The sequence below is a fragment of the Cucurbita pepo genome, chromosome LG18 (genome assembly GCF_002806865.2).
Source record: "Cucurbita pepo subsp. pepo cultivar mu-cu-16 chromosome LG18, ASM280686v2, whole genome shotgun sequence".
NCBI classification, from domain to species: Eukaryota; Viridiplantae; Streptophyta; class Magnoliopsida; order Cucurbitales; family Cucurbitaceae; genus Cucurbita; species Cucurbita pepo.
This window is the reverse complement of record NC_036655.1, coordinates 490,649-505,648: the sequence shown is the minus strand read 5'-3', so window position 1 is coordinate 505,648 and position 15,000 is coordinate 490,649. Positions and strand designations below refer to the sequence as shown.

General features: G+C 35.0%; 1 protein-coding gene and 1 pseudogene across 1 annotated transcript; one reads left to right on the top strand and one right to left on the bottom strand.

Moving 5' to 3' along the window:
* Positions 1-266: 266 nt before the first annotated feature.
* On the top strand, positions 267-3,325 carry LOC111779761 (calmodulin-binding protein 60 C-like). The gene is made up of 6 exons (XM_023659885.1): positions 267-388; positions 499-562; positions 929-990; positions 1,079-1,614; positions 2,805-2,965; positions 3,052-3,325. Exons 1-6 carry the CDS (start codon positions 288-290, stop codon positions 3,214-3,216), a joined length of 1,089 nt encoding a protein of 362 aa, XP_023515653.1. The 5' UTR covers positions 267-287; the 3' UTR covers positions 3,217-3,325.
* A 10,890-nt stretch (positions 3,326-14,215) lies between these two features.
* Positions 14,216-15,000, bottom strand: part of LOC111780467 — a 16,198-nt pseudogene continuing 15,413 nt past the window's right edge.

The following is a 15,000-nucleotide window of genomic DNA, read 5'->3' as shown; positions in this document are numbered from 1 at the left end:
GTGTTCGTCTAACAAATTTGAAGTTAAATTTTATGTAAATTTGAAGGACAAGGGAAGATATTAAAGGGTTAGGTATTCATGAAGATAGCCCTTGAGAGGCTTCCCTTTGTGCCATTTATTTCCACATTCACACCTCTCATCCTCTCGCTCTCGTGGAAACCGCGTAGGTCCCTTGACATGAAGGTTCGTGGTTGGTTCTTGGCTACCCTATTACTCTTATAAATTGAGCCATGTGAGCGTTCTTCACTACCAATATCTCTCACCAACCTTCCAAATTTCCATTTAAAATGGAGCCAATGAACAAAAAGAGGGATTTTCATTGTCTCTTGCATTCTCACGATGATCAAGAACAACCCCTCAAAAGAATCAACTTCCTCACTCTATCTTGGTTTTTTTTTTTCTTAATTTCCTCATCTCTTCTACTTTGATTTCATAATCTAACACGGTTTTGTGTTCTTGATCTTGTTCTTGATCTTGATCTTGATCTGGGTTTCTCAGGATTGTAGCTGACTTTTCGTCTCCGAACACATTGGCTCGTTTTGAAACTTTTATTCGCCCGGTGGTACTTTCAAACCCCTCTCTCTTTTGGGCTTATAAATTTGGCTCAGTAGAATGAGTTACTAGCAATTATAAAAGAATTGGTAGTAATTGACAAATTCTAGATCTAGTTCTGTGGTTGTAGGCTAAATTTTATACTTTAATTAGTAAGATCTTTTGGTTCTTAACTTCAAGAGAAAATTCAAGAAGCTAGTTAGTGCTTTCTCGATCGATCAACGGTATGTTTTTTCATAACAACAAAGAGAATTGAAAAATCTCTCCCCTCAGTGTTCCTTTGCCTCTTCTACTTATTTTAACATAATTTCGATCGTGGATCACATTTAAGGACATATATGTGTTTTTGAACTGAATTTGTGGATGTGGATACTAGGTACGTGAGGAGGTGGAGACAAAGGTGGTGGCTAATAACCCCCGACAATCATGTTCTTTAAGGTTTGTCTCTACATGTTTTAAACTAAATCAATTNTTTTAAACTAAACCAATGAATTTCATCATTATGATTATTGAATTTCACGTGTAGAACTTCCCAACATGAAGCTGAATTCGTTGTCGGAGGTGGTGGGTCTAAAATGGTGAAGCTGAAGCTATGTTTCCTCAACAAGCTTCTCCCCACCATTTTCACCACCAACGACATCGAATCCGACAACGGCGAGCGACTACAAATTGCACTAATGGATGTCACCGATGATTATAATCATAAGATTGTCGGGGCAGCACATCCTTTGTCGTCGCTCTTGGTCGAGGTGGTCGTGCTCGATGGAGAATTTGATGGTGAACGAGCTCACTGGAGTGTTGAAGATTTCGAGAGAGGTATTGTCACTCCAAGACTTGGAGGACGGCCTTACCTCGATGGTAATGATAAGAGGATTCGTTTGAAAAATGGAGTTTTGTGGATCAACAATTTGTCCTTTATCATCAACTCTAAGAGGACCAGAACCGGAAGCTTTCGGTTGGGAGTAAAGGTCATTGATGATGAAATTTTGGGCAACAACAACTACTTGAGAATTAGAGAGGCTGTTTCTAACTCTTTTAAAGTCATGGAACATAGAAGCAAAGGTACTTATTACCCTACCCAAATCTCGTCCCTCTCCCACTCACTTTTTATATTATATATATATATATATTCTATGTGTAATAGTCCAAGTCTTTTTCCTTTCGAGCTTCCCTCGAGAGTAGTGAAAGGCTTCCACACCTTTATAAGATGGCCCAGCGTCTTCGCTGCCACTCGTTCATTTCTCCAATCGAACCCCTCTTTGGGACCCAGAGTTCTTACTGGCACACCGTCTCATGTCTACCCCCTTCGGGGAACAGCTTCCTCGCTGGCACATAATCCAATGTCTGGCTCTGATACCATTTGTAACGGCCTAGGTCTATTGCTAGTAGATATTGTTTCTTTCTCCAATCGATGTAGGACCGCCACCAAATCCACCCCTCTTTAGGGGCCAGGGTCCTTACTAGCACACTGCCTCGTGTCTACCTCCCTTCGAGGAATAGTCTTCTCACTGGCACACCACCTCGTGTCTACCCTCCTTTCGGGAATAGCCTCCTCGCTGGGACATAGTCCAATGTCTGGATCTGATGCCATTTGTAACGGCCCAGGTCTACTGCTAGCAGATATTGTCTTCGTGTCTACCCCCTTCGCGTTACAACCTCCTCGCTGGCACGTAGTCCGATGTTTGGCTCTGATATCATTTATAGTGGCCCAGGTCTACTACTAGCAGATATTGTCCTCGTCCTTTTTGGGCTTTTCCTTTTGAGCTTCTCCTCAATGTTTTAAAACGTGCCTGCTAGGGAAAAGTTTCCACATCCTTTATTCTTATAAAGGGCGTTTCCTTCTCCTCCTCAACCAATGGGGATATCACAATATGTATGTGTATGTGTGTATGTATATACATATAATTCTTTAAAATTAATCTCTCTTATAATATATATATGGAAAACATTTTTGATAGTCAACAAATTAAATGACAAATTTAGCCCGATGAAGATTGAAATAAGATATGAGGACTTCCTTGAGAAGCATAAGCTCTTGTGACTTTGTTTTGGGCTTCCCCAGAAGTCCTCTCCCAATGGAAATGTATTCATTTACTTATAAACTTACGATCATTCCCTAATTGGCTAGCCAACGTGGGACTCACTCCGAACCATCCTCAGCAAACATTATGGTCATTTTTTGCCGCCCAGCTTAGGTTACCACACGAAACATAAAAGTATAATAAAAGAAAAAGTTTTTCATTCACGTGCAGGGAACAATAAGCACCCTCCTTTAATGGGAGAAGACGAAGTATGGAGATTGAAAGGGATTAGCAAAACTGGTCAATATTACGAGCGCTTATCTTCCGAAGGTATTCGAACCGTGGAAAGCTTTGTGAAGGCTTATAAAAGGGATCCTCGTTATCTAAGAAAGGTAGCCAATAAGACACAAAAAAACACTATTTCATTCATAATCATCCTTCATTAGTTCAATATAATTGATTATTTTGTGTCATGCAGTTGTTAGGCGATAGAGTTCCCGACAAGACATGGAAGACAATAGAGTTCCAGGTGATAGAGTTCCACGCTGAAGCCATGAGAGGTGCAGAAGTTGCCGACCAAAACCAGACATTCTTGGACGAACTTGAAGATGATTGTAGTCAAATGTTGTCATGGAACAAGTAGGTACCCAAACCTAAGTGATGCTCATAAATATGAACCAACAAATATGTATGACCATAAAATGATTCTTTTTTTTTGTTTGTTTTAAGAATGTTCTTTTGGTTTGTTTTTTTATACTTATATCCGGACAATAATATTATAACGGCATAAGTTTACCACTAGCAGATATTATTTATTTTTTTTTTTTAGCTTTTCCTTTCGAGCTTTCCCTCAAAGTTTTTAAAACGCGTCTGCTACATAAAGATTTCCACAACTTTACAAAGGATGTTTCGTTCTCCTCCTAACCAATGGGGATCTTCACAGATATGATATTATCCCACTTTTGAATATAAAATCTCGAGTAACCTCTTAGGTTCCCTTACCCCAAATCTCCCTCTCACATTTTATTCTATATATCGTATCATTATTGAAATAAAATTCTAAATATTTAAAAATAATTTTTTTACACCTATTTTTTAAAATTATTAAAAAAATTAGCTTTTAATTTTTTTTTTAAACTCTTACATGTATACATATTTATAAGGGTGGGGAAACAACAAACCACCATTTATAAGGGTGTGGAAACCTTCCCCTAGCAAGCGCGTTTTAAAGCCTTGAGGGGAAGCTCGAACGTGAAAGCCCAAAGAGGACAGTATATACTAGCGGTGGATCTGGTCTGTTACAAATGGTATCAGAGCCAGACATTGGACGATGTGTCAGTCTTCTCGTTGTTCCCCCGAAGGGGGGTAGACACGAGACGGTGTGCCAGTAAGGACACTGGGCCCAAAGGGGGGTGGATTTGGGGCGGTCCCACATCGATTGGAGGAAGGAAAGAGTGCTAGCGAGGACGCTGGGCCCTGATGGTATATATATATATATATATATTACTTCAAAATTTTGTATTCCCAAATGTGAAGGGTGAGACTAGTCAAATTTAAGAGAATATTTGATTTAATAATTTCATCTTTTTCACGGTTTTGGAAATGTTGAATTTAATTATTGATTCGTCACACGTGCGATCGAAAAATTCGTATATGGTTGATTAAAATAAGACGCACCTAATTAGAATGGTTTTAGGTATCTTTAAAAAACTTACTATCCATGTGATACCCAGCCTTTGCAGTTAATTCCTTTGAAAATTTCTTGTTTCCATTTGACTTTAAAAAGAGTTGATTAATAGGTATTATGTAAAGTTTCGTGTCATTCGGAATTCATTTGAACTACGAAACATAATAAATGGTATAGTAGGGATATTTTCGTCATTTCTTACTATTATCGTGCTTTATACCCTAAACATGCTTTTATTACCTTAAAATCAGGTATAAAACTTTCTTAATAATATAAATAGGTGTCATGTAAAGTTTCGTGTGATTCGGAATTCATTTAAACTAAGAAACATAATAAATGGTATAGTAGGGATATTTTCGTCATTTCTTACTATTATCGTGCTTTATACCCTAAACATGCTTTTATTACCTTAAAATCAGGTATAAAACTTTCTTAATAATATAAATAGGTGTCATGTAAAGTTTCGTGTGATTCGGAATTCATTTAAACTAAGAAACATAATAAATGGTATGGTAGGGATATTTTCGTCATTTCTTACTATTATCGTGCTTTATGCCCTAAACATGCTTTTATTACCTTAAAATCAGGTATAAATCTTTCTTAATAATACAAATAGGTGTCAGTAAAGTTTTGTGGTATTAGGATTTCATTAATGCCTTAAACCATCGTAATAGTTATGGTAGGGGCATTTTTGTCAATTTTACCTTTAACGCTAATTTATGTCCTAAACATGCTTATAAGATATTGAAATCGAGCCAAAGCAATTCATAACCTTATAAATAGGTTCCAAGTAAAATTTCATGTCATTTGGAGCTTATTTAAACCATAAACATCATAGAAGGTATTAGAGGGGCATTTGCGTCATTTTTACTCGTATCCTTGGTTTATGCCCTAAACATGCTCGTGTAATCTTGAAATCGTGTATAAATCATAACTCGTGATATTAGGCAATAATTTACAATTCATGTACAACAAATGTCCTTTAGTGGGTCAATTTCATAAATTACTTAGTTTTCGGTCCTATTAAGTATTTATTGAGTAAAACGTCAAATTGAAGTCCTTTATTACTTGCTTAGATGCGCTCGGGGGCTCGATTCAAGTCCTTTCCGAGCTGAAATTCCTCCAATTTTTCTTGGGTATGTCCATTAATGTGTTAGATTTCAACCAACATTTGAATTTGTGAAAGGAACGACCATTAAGACTCGGTCAAAATAGGGCTACGTTTGACTTTTTGGTCAAAGTTTGACCATTGGGGCAACATCTTCATTGAAGTTGCTAGAAATTACGTTCTAGTTTTGCCTGATGTAGGCCAACAATCGACTTGATTTCTTCATCTAAACTTTATATCTTGTTTCCATGAAGACGTTGAGACAAATCTCATCAATTCTAACCCGTTGAGCTGAAATTTATAGCCGTTAGAAGTTTGGTTCACCGTATGTAACGACTCTATTTTTCTATTGAAATAGAGCCGCTACTACATGCATGACATGATCTTATTATACGAAAACATTCATTTAAAATAATTCATAAAACAATGTCATGAACTTANCATGCTCGTGTAATCTTGAAATCGTGTATAAATCATAACTCGTGATATTAGGCAATAATTTACAATTCATGTACAACAAATGTCCTTTAGTGGGTCAATTTCATAAATTACTTAGTTTTCGGTCCTATTAAGTATTTATTGAGTAAAACGTCAAATTGAAGTCCTTTATTACTTGCTTAGATGCGCTCGGGGGCTCGATTCAAGTCCTTTCCGAGCTGAAATTCCTCCAATTTTTCTTGGGTATGTCCATTAATGTGTTAGATTTCAACCAACATTTGAATTTGTGAAAGGAACGACCATTAAGACTCGGTCAAAATAGGGCTACGTTTGACTTTTTGGTCAAAGTTTGACCATTGGGGCAACATCTTCATTGAAGTTGCTAGAAATTACGTTCTAGTTTTGCCTGATGTAGGCCAACAATCGACTTGATTTCTTCATCTAAACTTTATATCTTGTTTCCATGAAGACGTTGAGACAAATCTCATCAATTCTAACCCGTTGAGCTGAAATTTATAGCCGTTAGAAGTTTGGTTCACCGTATGTAACGACTCTATTTTTCTATTGAAATAGAGCCGCTACTACATGCATGACATGATCTTATTATACGAAAACATTCATTTAAAATAATTCATAAAACAATGTCATGAACTTAAACGTTCACATGAAAAGCCTTAAAACAAAACAACGAAAAATAATCAATGTGAAATTAAATAAAACAAAGAAAAGATTAAAACGATGCTCTGATCTAACATAAGAGCATCAAAATAAATAAAATGTAACAATCCTAACACAAGTTCTATGGTCTTCAACACGACTCCGCTGTCATCCGTACATGGTTGTCTTGCATTTACCTGATATATAAGAATAACATAAGGTTTGAGTATTTTAAGAAATACCTAGTAAGTGACCCTACAATTGGGGTAGGGGAATGCAAACAAAAAGAACGATGAGACCTGTCATTTAAAATCATCTTCTCTTAGACGGCTTTCCAGTCTGGGCAAATTGGATGTATAGTACTTTTCTACAAACTACCAACACGTGTGAGCGTGGATCCACCAGGCAGGTTTGCACACTCCCTAGGCTTGCTAGTCGGGCTAACACTCTCTGAGCTATTGTCGAACACCCAAAGGGAATAGCTTCTGTCGTAGCATCATGATAAACATAATGGTCATTTCAGTCTCATAATGTACGCGTCTGTTCTTATACAATTATGGATGAGGTTCCCATATTTTCTATCGTAGTGTAAATAATCATGCAAGACAACTCTCATTTTTTTCATCATATATTATATTCTATAATATGCGCACCTAAACTCTTATAAAATCATTTCATTCATAATATAACTTTCAAATCATAGCATCCTTCGAGCCCAAAGCTGGTGTGTTGTGAAATTGATTGGGAATGAGTGTTATAAATGAAGTTAAGAAAGTGAAGCTTAGGGTTAAATTGTGTTCCATTTCCATGGAAAGTACGAGGAAACATCCTTCGACCCCAAAGCTTGTGTGTTGTGAAATTGGGACAAAAAGTTGAGAAATTGGAAACAAGTGGAGGGAGACGAGTTGGGTCTTCTTTTCCTAAACCTTAATTATAACTTTATAACTTTTGTTTTTAAACAATTTAGGTAACGTTCTATGCCCGATATTTTGATCCATAATTCGAATTCAGCACGTAATACCCCAAATGACATAGTCACGTTATTTACTTCTCGCTTCTAAAAGGTGAAGGTTGTTCTCACCCTACAAACTATACGAGCCAGCACCTAACCCCGGATGACATATTCACGTTGTTTACTTCTCGATTCTAAAAGGTGAAGACGGGTCTCACCCCACAAACTATACGAGCCTTTTCAACATATTTTGTTCTCGTCCTACAAAACACACTTAACTTTGAAGTTCTTATAATTGAGTCATTTACCATGTGCACGTTGTTGGGATAAGTAGTAACTTTCAATTCTTTTAAGTATTTTTTAGTCATTTTATCGTCTTGTTCTCTTTCGAATATGGTTTCGATTCATTCATATACCTTTTTCATGGGAAAGATTTTCACATCGTTATAAAGGATGTTTCGTTCTCATCCTAGCCAATGTGGGATCTTCACAAATATGATATTATTCACTTTTGAATATAAAATCTCGAGTAACCTCTTATGTTCCCTTACCCCTAATCTCTCGGACCTAACCAACCATCACGCCAAACTCCCCTCACATTCTCAGTTATGGTATTTCATCAATTTTACTCAACATTATGTCCGGTTGATGAAGCGGTTGGTGAAAGAAGAATTGTCGTAAAAAGAGATCGTCGCAAAATTGATTATAGAAAATAATTAGATTTTTATCTATGTTCCAAAACAAATGAGAATTCATCCTATTCTATGTATGATATTATTATTATTAAATAATTTTTTTACACCTATTTTTTAAAATTATTAAAACAAATTAGCTTATCTATATCTATATCTATATCTATATATATATATATAGATAAATGTCAAGGGTGGGATTAAAATATTGTTACAAAGTTAAATTTAAGAGAATATTTGATTTAATTATTTCATTTTTTTCAATGTTGATGAATTTAGTTATCTATTCGTCACACGTGCTGTCGAAAAATTCGTATATGGTTGATTAAAATAAGACGTTGTGAACAATTAATTTCCTCACCTAATTAGAATGATATTAGATATCTTTAATTTTTAAAGTTCAATTTATGATATCACTTTCTATCAATGTGATACCAAGCCTTTGCAATTAATTCCTTTGAAAATTTGTACTTGTTTCCATTTGACTTTAAAAAGAGTTGATTAATAGGTATTATGTAAAGTTTCATGTCATTCGGGATTTATTTAAACTTAGAAACATAATAAATGGTATAGTAGGGATATTTTCGTCATTTCTTACTATTATCGTGCTTTATGCCCTAAACATGCTTTTATTACCTTAAAATCATGCCTAAATCTTTCTTAGTAACATAAATAGGTGTCATGTACAGTTTCGTGTCATTCGGATTTCACTAATACCTGAAACCATCATAATAGTCATGGTAGGGGCATTTTTGTCAATTCTACTCTTAAGGCTAGCTTATGTCGTAAACATGCTTATAAGATATTGAAATCGTGCCTAAACAATTCATAACATTATAAATAGGTTCCAAGTAAAATTTCATGTCATTTGGAGCTTATTTAAACCATAAACATCATAGAAGGTATTAGAGGGGCATTTGCGTCATTTTTACTCGTATCATTAGTTTATGCCCTAAACAGGCTCGTGTAATCTTGAAATCCTGTATAAATCATAACTCGTGATATTAGGCAATAATTTACAATTCATGTACAACAGATGTCATTCAGTGGGTGAATTTCATAAATTACTTAGTTTTCTGTCCTATTAAGTATTTATTAGGTAAAACGTCAAATTGAAGTCCTTTATTACTTGCTTCGATGTGCTCGGGGGCTCGATTCAAGTCCTTCCCAAGCTGAAANGTCGCAAAATTGATTATAGAAAATAATTAGATTTTTATCTATGTTCCAAAACAAATGAGAATTCATCCTATTCTATGTATGATATTATTATTATTAAATAATTTTTTTACACCTATTTTTTAAAATTATTAAAACAAATTAGCTTATCTATATCTATATCTATATCTATATATATATATATAGATAAATGTCAAGGGTGGGATTAAAATATTGTTACAAAGTTAAATTTAAGAGAATATTTGATTTAATTATTTCATTTTTTTCAATGTTGATGAATTTAGTTATCTATTCGTCACACGTGCTGTCGAAAAATTCGTATATGGTTGATTAAAATAAGACGTTGTGAACAATTAATTTCCTCACCTAATTAGAATGATATTAGATATCTTTAATTTTTAAAGTTCAATTTATGATATCACTTTCTATCAATGTGATACCAAGCCTTTGCAATTAATTCCTTTGAAAATTTGTACTTGTTTCCATTTGACTTTAAAAAGAGTTGATTAATAGGTATTATGTAAAGTTTCATGTCATTCGGGATTTATTTAAACTTAGAAACATAATAAATGGTATAGTAGGGATATTTTCGTCATTTCTTACTATTATCGTGCTTTATGCCCTAAACATGCTTTTATTACCTTAAAATCATGCCTAAATCTTTCTTAGTAACATAAATAGGTGTCATGTACAGTTTCGTGTCATTCGGATTTCACTAATACCTGAAACCATCATAATAGTCATGGTAGGGGCATTTTTGTCAATTCTACTCTTAAGGCTAGCTTATGTCGTAAACATGCTTATAAGATATTGAAATCGTGCCTAAACAATTCATAACATTATAAATAGGTTCCAAGTAAAATTTCATGTCATTTGGAGCTTATTTAAACCATAAACATCATAGAAGGTATTAGAGGGGCATTTGCGTCATTTTTACTCGTATCATTAGTTTATGCCCTAAACAGGCTCGTGTAATCTTGAAATCCTGTATAAATCATAACTCGTGATATTAGGCAATAATTTACAATTCATGTACAACAGATGTCATTCAGTGGGTGAATTTCATAAATTACTTAGTTTTCTGTCCTATTAAGTATTTATTAGGTAAAACGTCAAATTGAAGTCCTTTATTACTTGCTTCGATGTGCTCGGGGGCTCGATTCAAGTCCTTCCCGAGCTGAAATTCCTCCAATTTTTCTTGGGTATGTCCATTAATGTGTTAGATTTCAACCAACATTTGAATTTGTGAAAGGAACGACCATTAAGACTCGGTCAAAATAGGGCTACGTTTGACTTTTTGGTCAAAGTTTGACCATTGGGGCAACATCTTCATTGAAGTTGCTAGAAATTACGTAGTTTTGCCTTTCTACAACTTGATGTAGGCCAACAATCGACTTGATTTCTTCATCTAAACTTTATATCTTGTTTCCATGAAGACGTTGAGACAAATCTCATCAATTCAACGTTGAGCTGAAATTTATAGCCGTTAGAAGTTTGGTTCACCATATGTAACGACTCTATTTTTCTATTGAAATAGAGCCGCTACTACATGCATGACATGACCTTATTATACGAAAACATTCATTTAAAATAATTCATAAAACAATGTCATGAACTTAAACGTTCACATAAAAAGCTTTAAAACAAAACAACGAAAAATAATCAATGTGAAATTAAATAAAACAAAGAAAAGATTAAAACGATGTCCTGATCTAACATAAGAGCATCAAAATAAATAAAATGTAACAATCCTAACACAAGTTCCATGGTCTTCAACACGACTCCGCTGTCATCCGTACATGGTTGTCTTGCCTTTACCTGATATATAAGTATAACATAAGGTTTGGGTATTTTAAGAAATACCTAGTAAGTGACCCTACAATTGGGGTAGGGGAATGCAAACACATAAAAAATGATGAGACCTATCATTTAAAATCATCTTCTCTTAGACGCCTTTCCAGTCCGGGCAAATTGGATGTATAATACTTTTCTACACACTACCAACATGTGTGAGCGTGGATCCACCAGGCAGGTTTGCACACCTCCTAGGCTTGCTGGTCGGGCTAACACTCTCTGGGCTATTGTCGAACACCCAAAGGGAATAGCTTCGGTCGTAGCATCATGGGAAACATAATGGTCATTTCAGTCTCATAATGTACACATCTGTTCTTATACAACTATGGATGAGGTTCCCATATTTTCTATCGTAGTGTAAATAATCATGCAAGACAACTCTCATTTTTTCATCATATATTACGTTCTATAATATGCGCACATAAACTCTTATAAAATCATTTTATTCATAACATAACTTTCAAATCATAGCATAGGGGTTGTGTTTCCTTATTTTAAAATATATCATAGTATGTCATATCATATCATGGTCTAACGTAACATATTATAGTACATCGTGACATCTCATAGGATAACGTAGCTTATCGTACGTAACATGAACTTTCATTTATATCATAATATTATTTGGCATATCATATAGCGATATCTAACATAACATCACATATCAAAGCATATCACACATACACGTGGAGGACCACTGGGCAAGGGTACCATACATAAAAGATAACAATACTCTAAATCGTGCAAAAACGATGTCATATACAAATCAAGCTTATTAACTCACACTCTATTCGAGTTTCTTGGGTCGGACTCAACCCAACGTGTGTACACCCGTAAGAAAATAGTTAGAACTATCGTTTATCGCCCTCCTTCAATTGAGTTTAAATTTTATGTAAATTGGAATATATGATAAGAAAAAGATAATTAGATATTAATAAAAGGGTTAGGTATGGAAGAATAAGATGACCCTTATTTCCACATTCACATCTCTCATTCTCTCTCTCTTCCTCTCGTGGCATGAAGGTTCGTGGTTCGTTCTTGGCTATGATAATTGGAAAATTCATTAGTTCCTTATTACTCTTATAAATTCATCCTTTTTGGGTGTTTTCTTCTTCACTCACCCCAGCTCGAAAACCCCACGAACCTTCTTCCAAAGAATTCCGTGGGGCTCCGTCCCAACAATCCTCAATTCATGAGGTCAATAGAGCCCTTGAAAAACTTCTCCTTAGAGGCTCGACTCCTTTCTCTAGAGACATCGACACTTGAGGATTCTATTGGCATGGCTAAGTTAAGGGCATGACTCTGATGTCATGTTAGAAATCGTGACTCTCCAAAATGGTATGATATTGTCCACTTTGAGCATAAGCTCTCATGACTTTAATTTGAACTTCTCCAAAAGGTCTCATACCAACGGCGATGAAAGTTCCACATCGGCTAATTTAGGGAATGATCGTGGGTTTATAATCAAGAAATATTATCTTCATTGGTGTGAAACCTTTTGGGAAGCCCAAAGCAAAGACACGAGAGCTTATTCTCAAAGTGAACAATATCATACCATTATAGAGAGTCAGTTAATCTAACAACCAATAGTAATAAAATTGTTGGGGCTGCATATCGTTTGTTGTCGCTCTTGGTTGAGGTGATCGTGCTTGATGGAGAATTTGATGGTGAACGAGCTCACTAGAGTGTTTGAAGATTTCGAGGAAAGTGTCTCAATTCGACCTGACCCAACCCAATCCACGAGAATATTGGATCAGCGTCTCTTCTATAGACCAAATCTTTAAATAATAATTAAATTGACAGAATACGATGTGTGATCATAAATATGTTATCATTAACCATCATTAACCGTTTTGATAAAAGTGATAGTTTTCACTTTCCAATGATTGGCCCAAGTTTTGGGGTTTTGTGTAAATATTTTAAAACCAAAGAGACAATTTTTAATAACTCATTCAAACATTATTCTTAACTTAGCTATTTAATGACAACCTAATGTGAATCTTATTCTTAGGGTAGTTGTGCACCGGTTACGTTACAAAAATCTTTTGGACTAACCAAAATTTTGAGACTGTCGGGTTGATGCAGCTCGAATAGAGTTCATAACCCAACTCAATCTAGCCCTCTATTTTTAAGNTTTTTTTTTTTTTTTTTTTTTTTTTTTTTAATTATTTTAAAAAATTCTACTTATCTACAATACATGTTACATTAATAATTAAAATATTAAACATTTACGAGTCACAACACATTATTAACATCGACTATAAACGTTAAATATTTTTTTTAAATAGGGTAGAACTCGATTGTAAACCCTATTTTTAGATGGGTCGGGTTTAGTCAATAAAAAAAATGTAAATAAGCAAACTAAACCAAAATTTCAATTTCCCAAAAACTCAAACCAACGGAACTGAACAAAAAAAATCTAACACAATCCAACCTTTATAATTTGGGTTGGATAGTCCATTAGTCCAATTATTGATTAATATAAACACCCTTATTTATTCCGACATTAGATGGGAAAAATGGGTGATAAAAATGTACAAAAAAAAGTTAAATAAAAAACATCTTACAACCCACTCCAATAACTTATAAACTCAACTAATCTTGTCAACTGGATTACAATCAACTTGATTACAGTTCAATTGGTTGATACATAGATAATCGATAAATTTTGTTTTAACCTTAACTCCTAAAGCACTCGTGACCTCTACATGGGTTCTATTTAATAACATCGTTTTCATTACTTTGGTTTAGGCACCAACTTGGTTCTTGTTGGTTGTATTGGTTGTATATGCTTATATCGTTACGATTATTTGAGATCAAAGCTTCACCGTGTGACAACAAAGATTGAAAATCTGCATACGAAAATGATATTTATACATATGATATGATAACGAATGATATGATAGCGAAGAAGAGATAGCAAAAAAAAATAGTTGCAATACCTTCTAACGTGAAATCATAGCCTTGATATCCATCAAAGCCTGTTTGGGGTAACCCATGGCTATCACTTATAATAATTTGTGGGTTGCCAACCTCATATATTTCAAGTCGAGTGTTAAAATATTGATATAATTACGTTTACGAAGAAAGAAACGAGATACCTTGTCCACGGTTATCCATGACTCTAAAAGGTTTCGATATAGCTTCTCCGATTCTCGGGTACTTGGCTAAAATATCATTATCAATGATCCTTACTCCCAATCGAAACGTTCTCGACCGCCTCCAGCTTGAGTTGTCGGTGAATCTCAAATGTTTGATGACCGCAACTCCGTTTTCCAGACGAACCCTAAGATCGTTACCAACAAGTAAAGGTCTTTTTCCCTCTCTTTCAATCAAAATGCCTTTCTTGAATTCGTCAACACTCCAATGAACTTCGTCGTCTCTTTGGGTAGAGCCAAATTCTCCATCAATGACGACAAACTCAATCAGGGTTGATAATAAAGGATCTGTTGGAGTGATGTCGTTGCAGTTGGTGGGATCAAATAGCGCAATTCGTAGTGGCTCACCGTTCTCGACTTCGATGTCGTTGTTGGTGAAAATAACGGAGGGAATCTTGTTCATGAAACGTAACTTCAGCTTCACTGTTCTAGATTCACCAACGTCTTCGTCTCCCGTTTGATCGTTAACAGTTAATGATCTGACAAATGTTAGGATGGTTGTGAACTAGGTAAGTGATTTTAACAATTTCAAAGTCGAGATTGTTAGACGAACACGACTCTCCACAATGGTATGATATTGTCCACTTTGAACCTAAGCACTCCAATGGAGTTAGTATTCCTCACTTATAAAACCATGATCATTCCCTAAATTAGCCGAAGTGGGACTTCCATCATCCAACACCTCCCCTCGAACAAAGTGCGCCT

Bases quoted from the DNA above. Each gene is read 5' to 3' on its own strand.
- LOC111779761 (XM_023659885.1), top strand. From the start codon at position 288: ATGGAGCCAATGAACAAAAAGAGGGATTTTCATTGTCTCTTGCATTCT. The intron at 563-928 runs GTACTTTCAAAC...TGTGGATACTAG, and splicing joins AAACTTTTATTCGCCCGGTG to GTACGTGAGGAGGTGGAGAC. The intron at 2,966-3,051 runs GTAGCCAATAAG...TGTGTCATGCAG, and splicing joins ATCCTCGTTATCTAAGAAAG to TTGTTAGGCGATAGAGTTCC.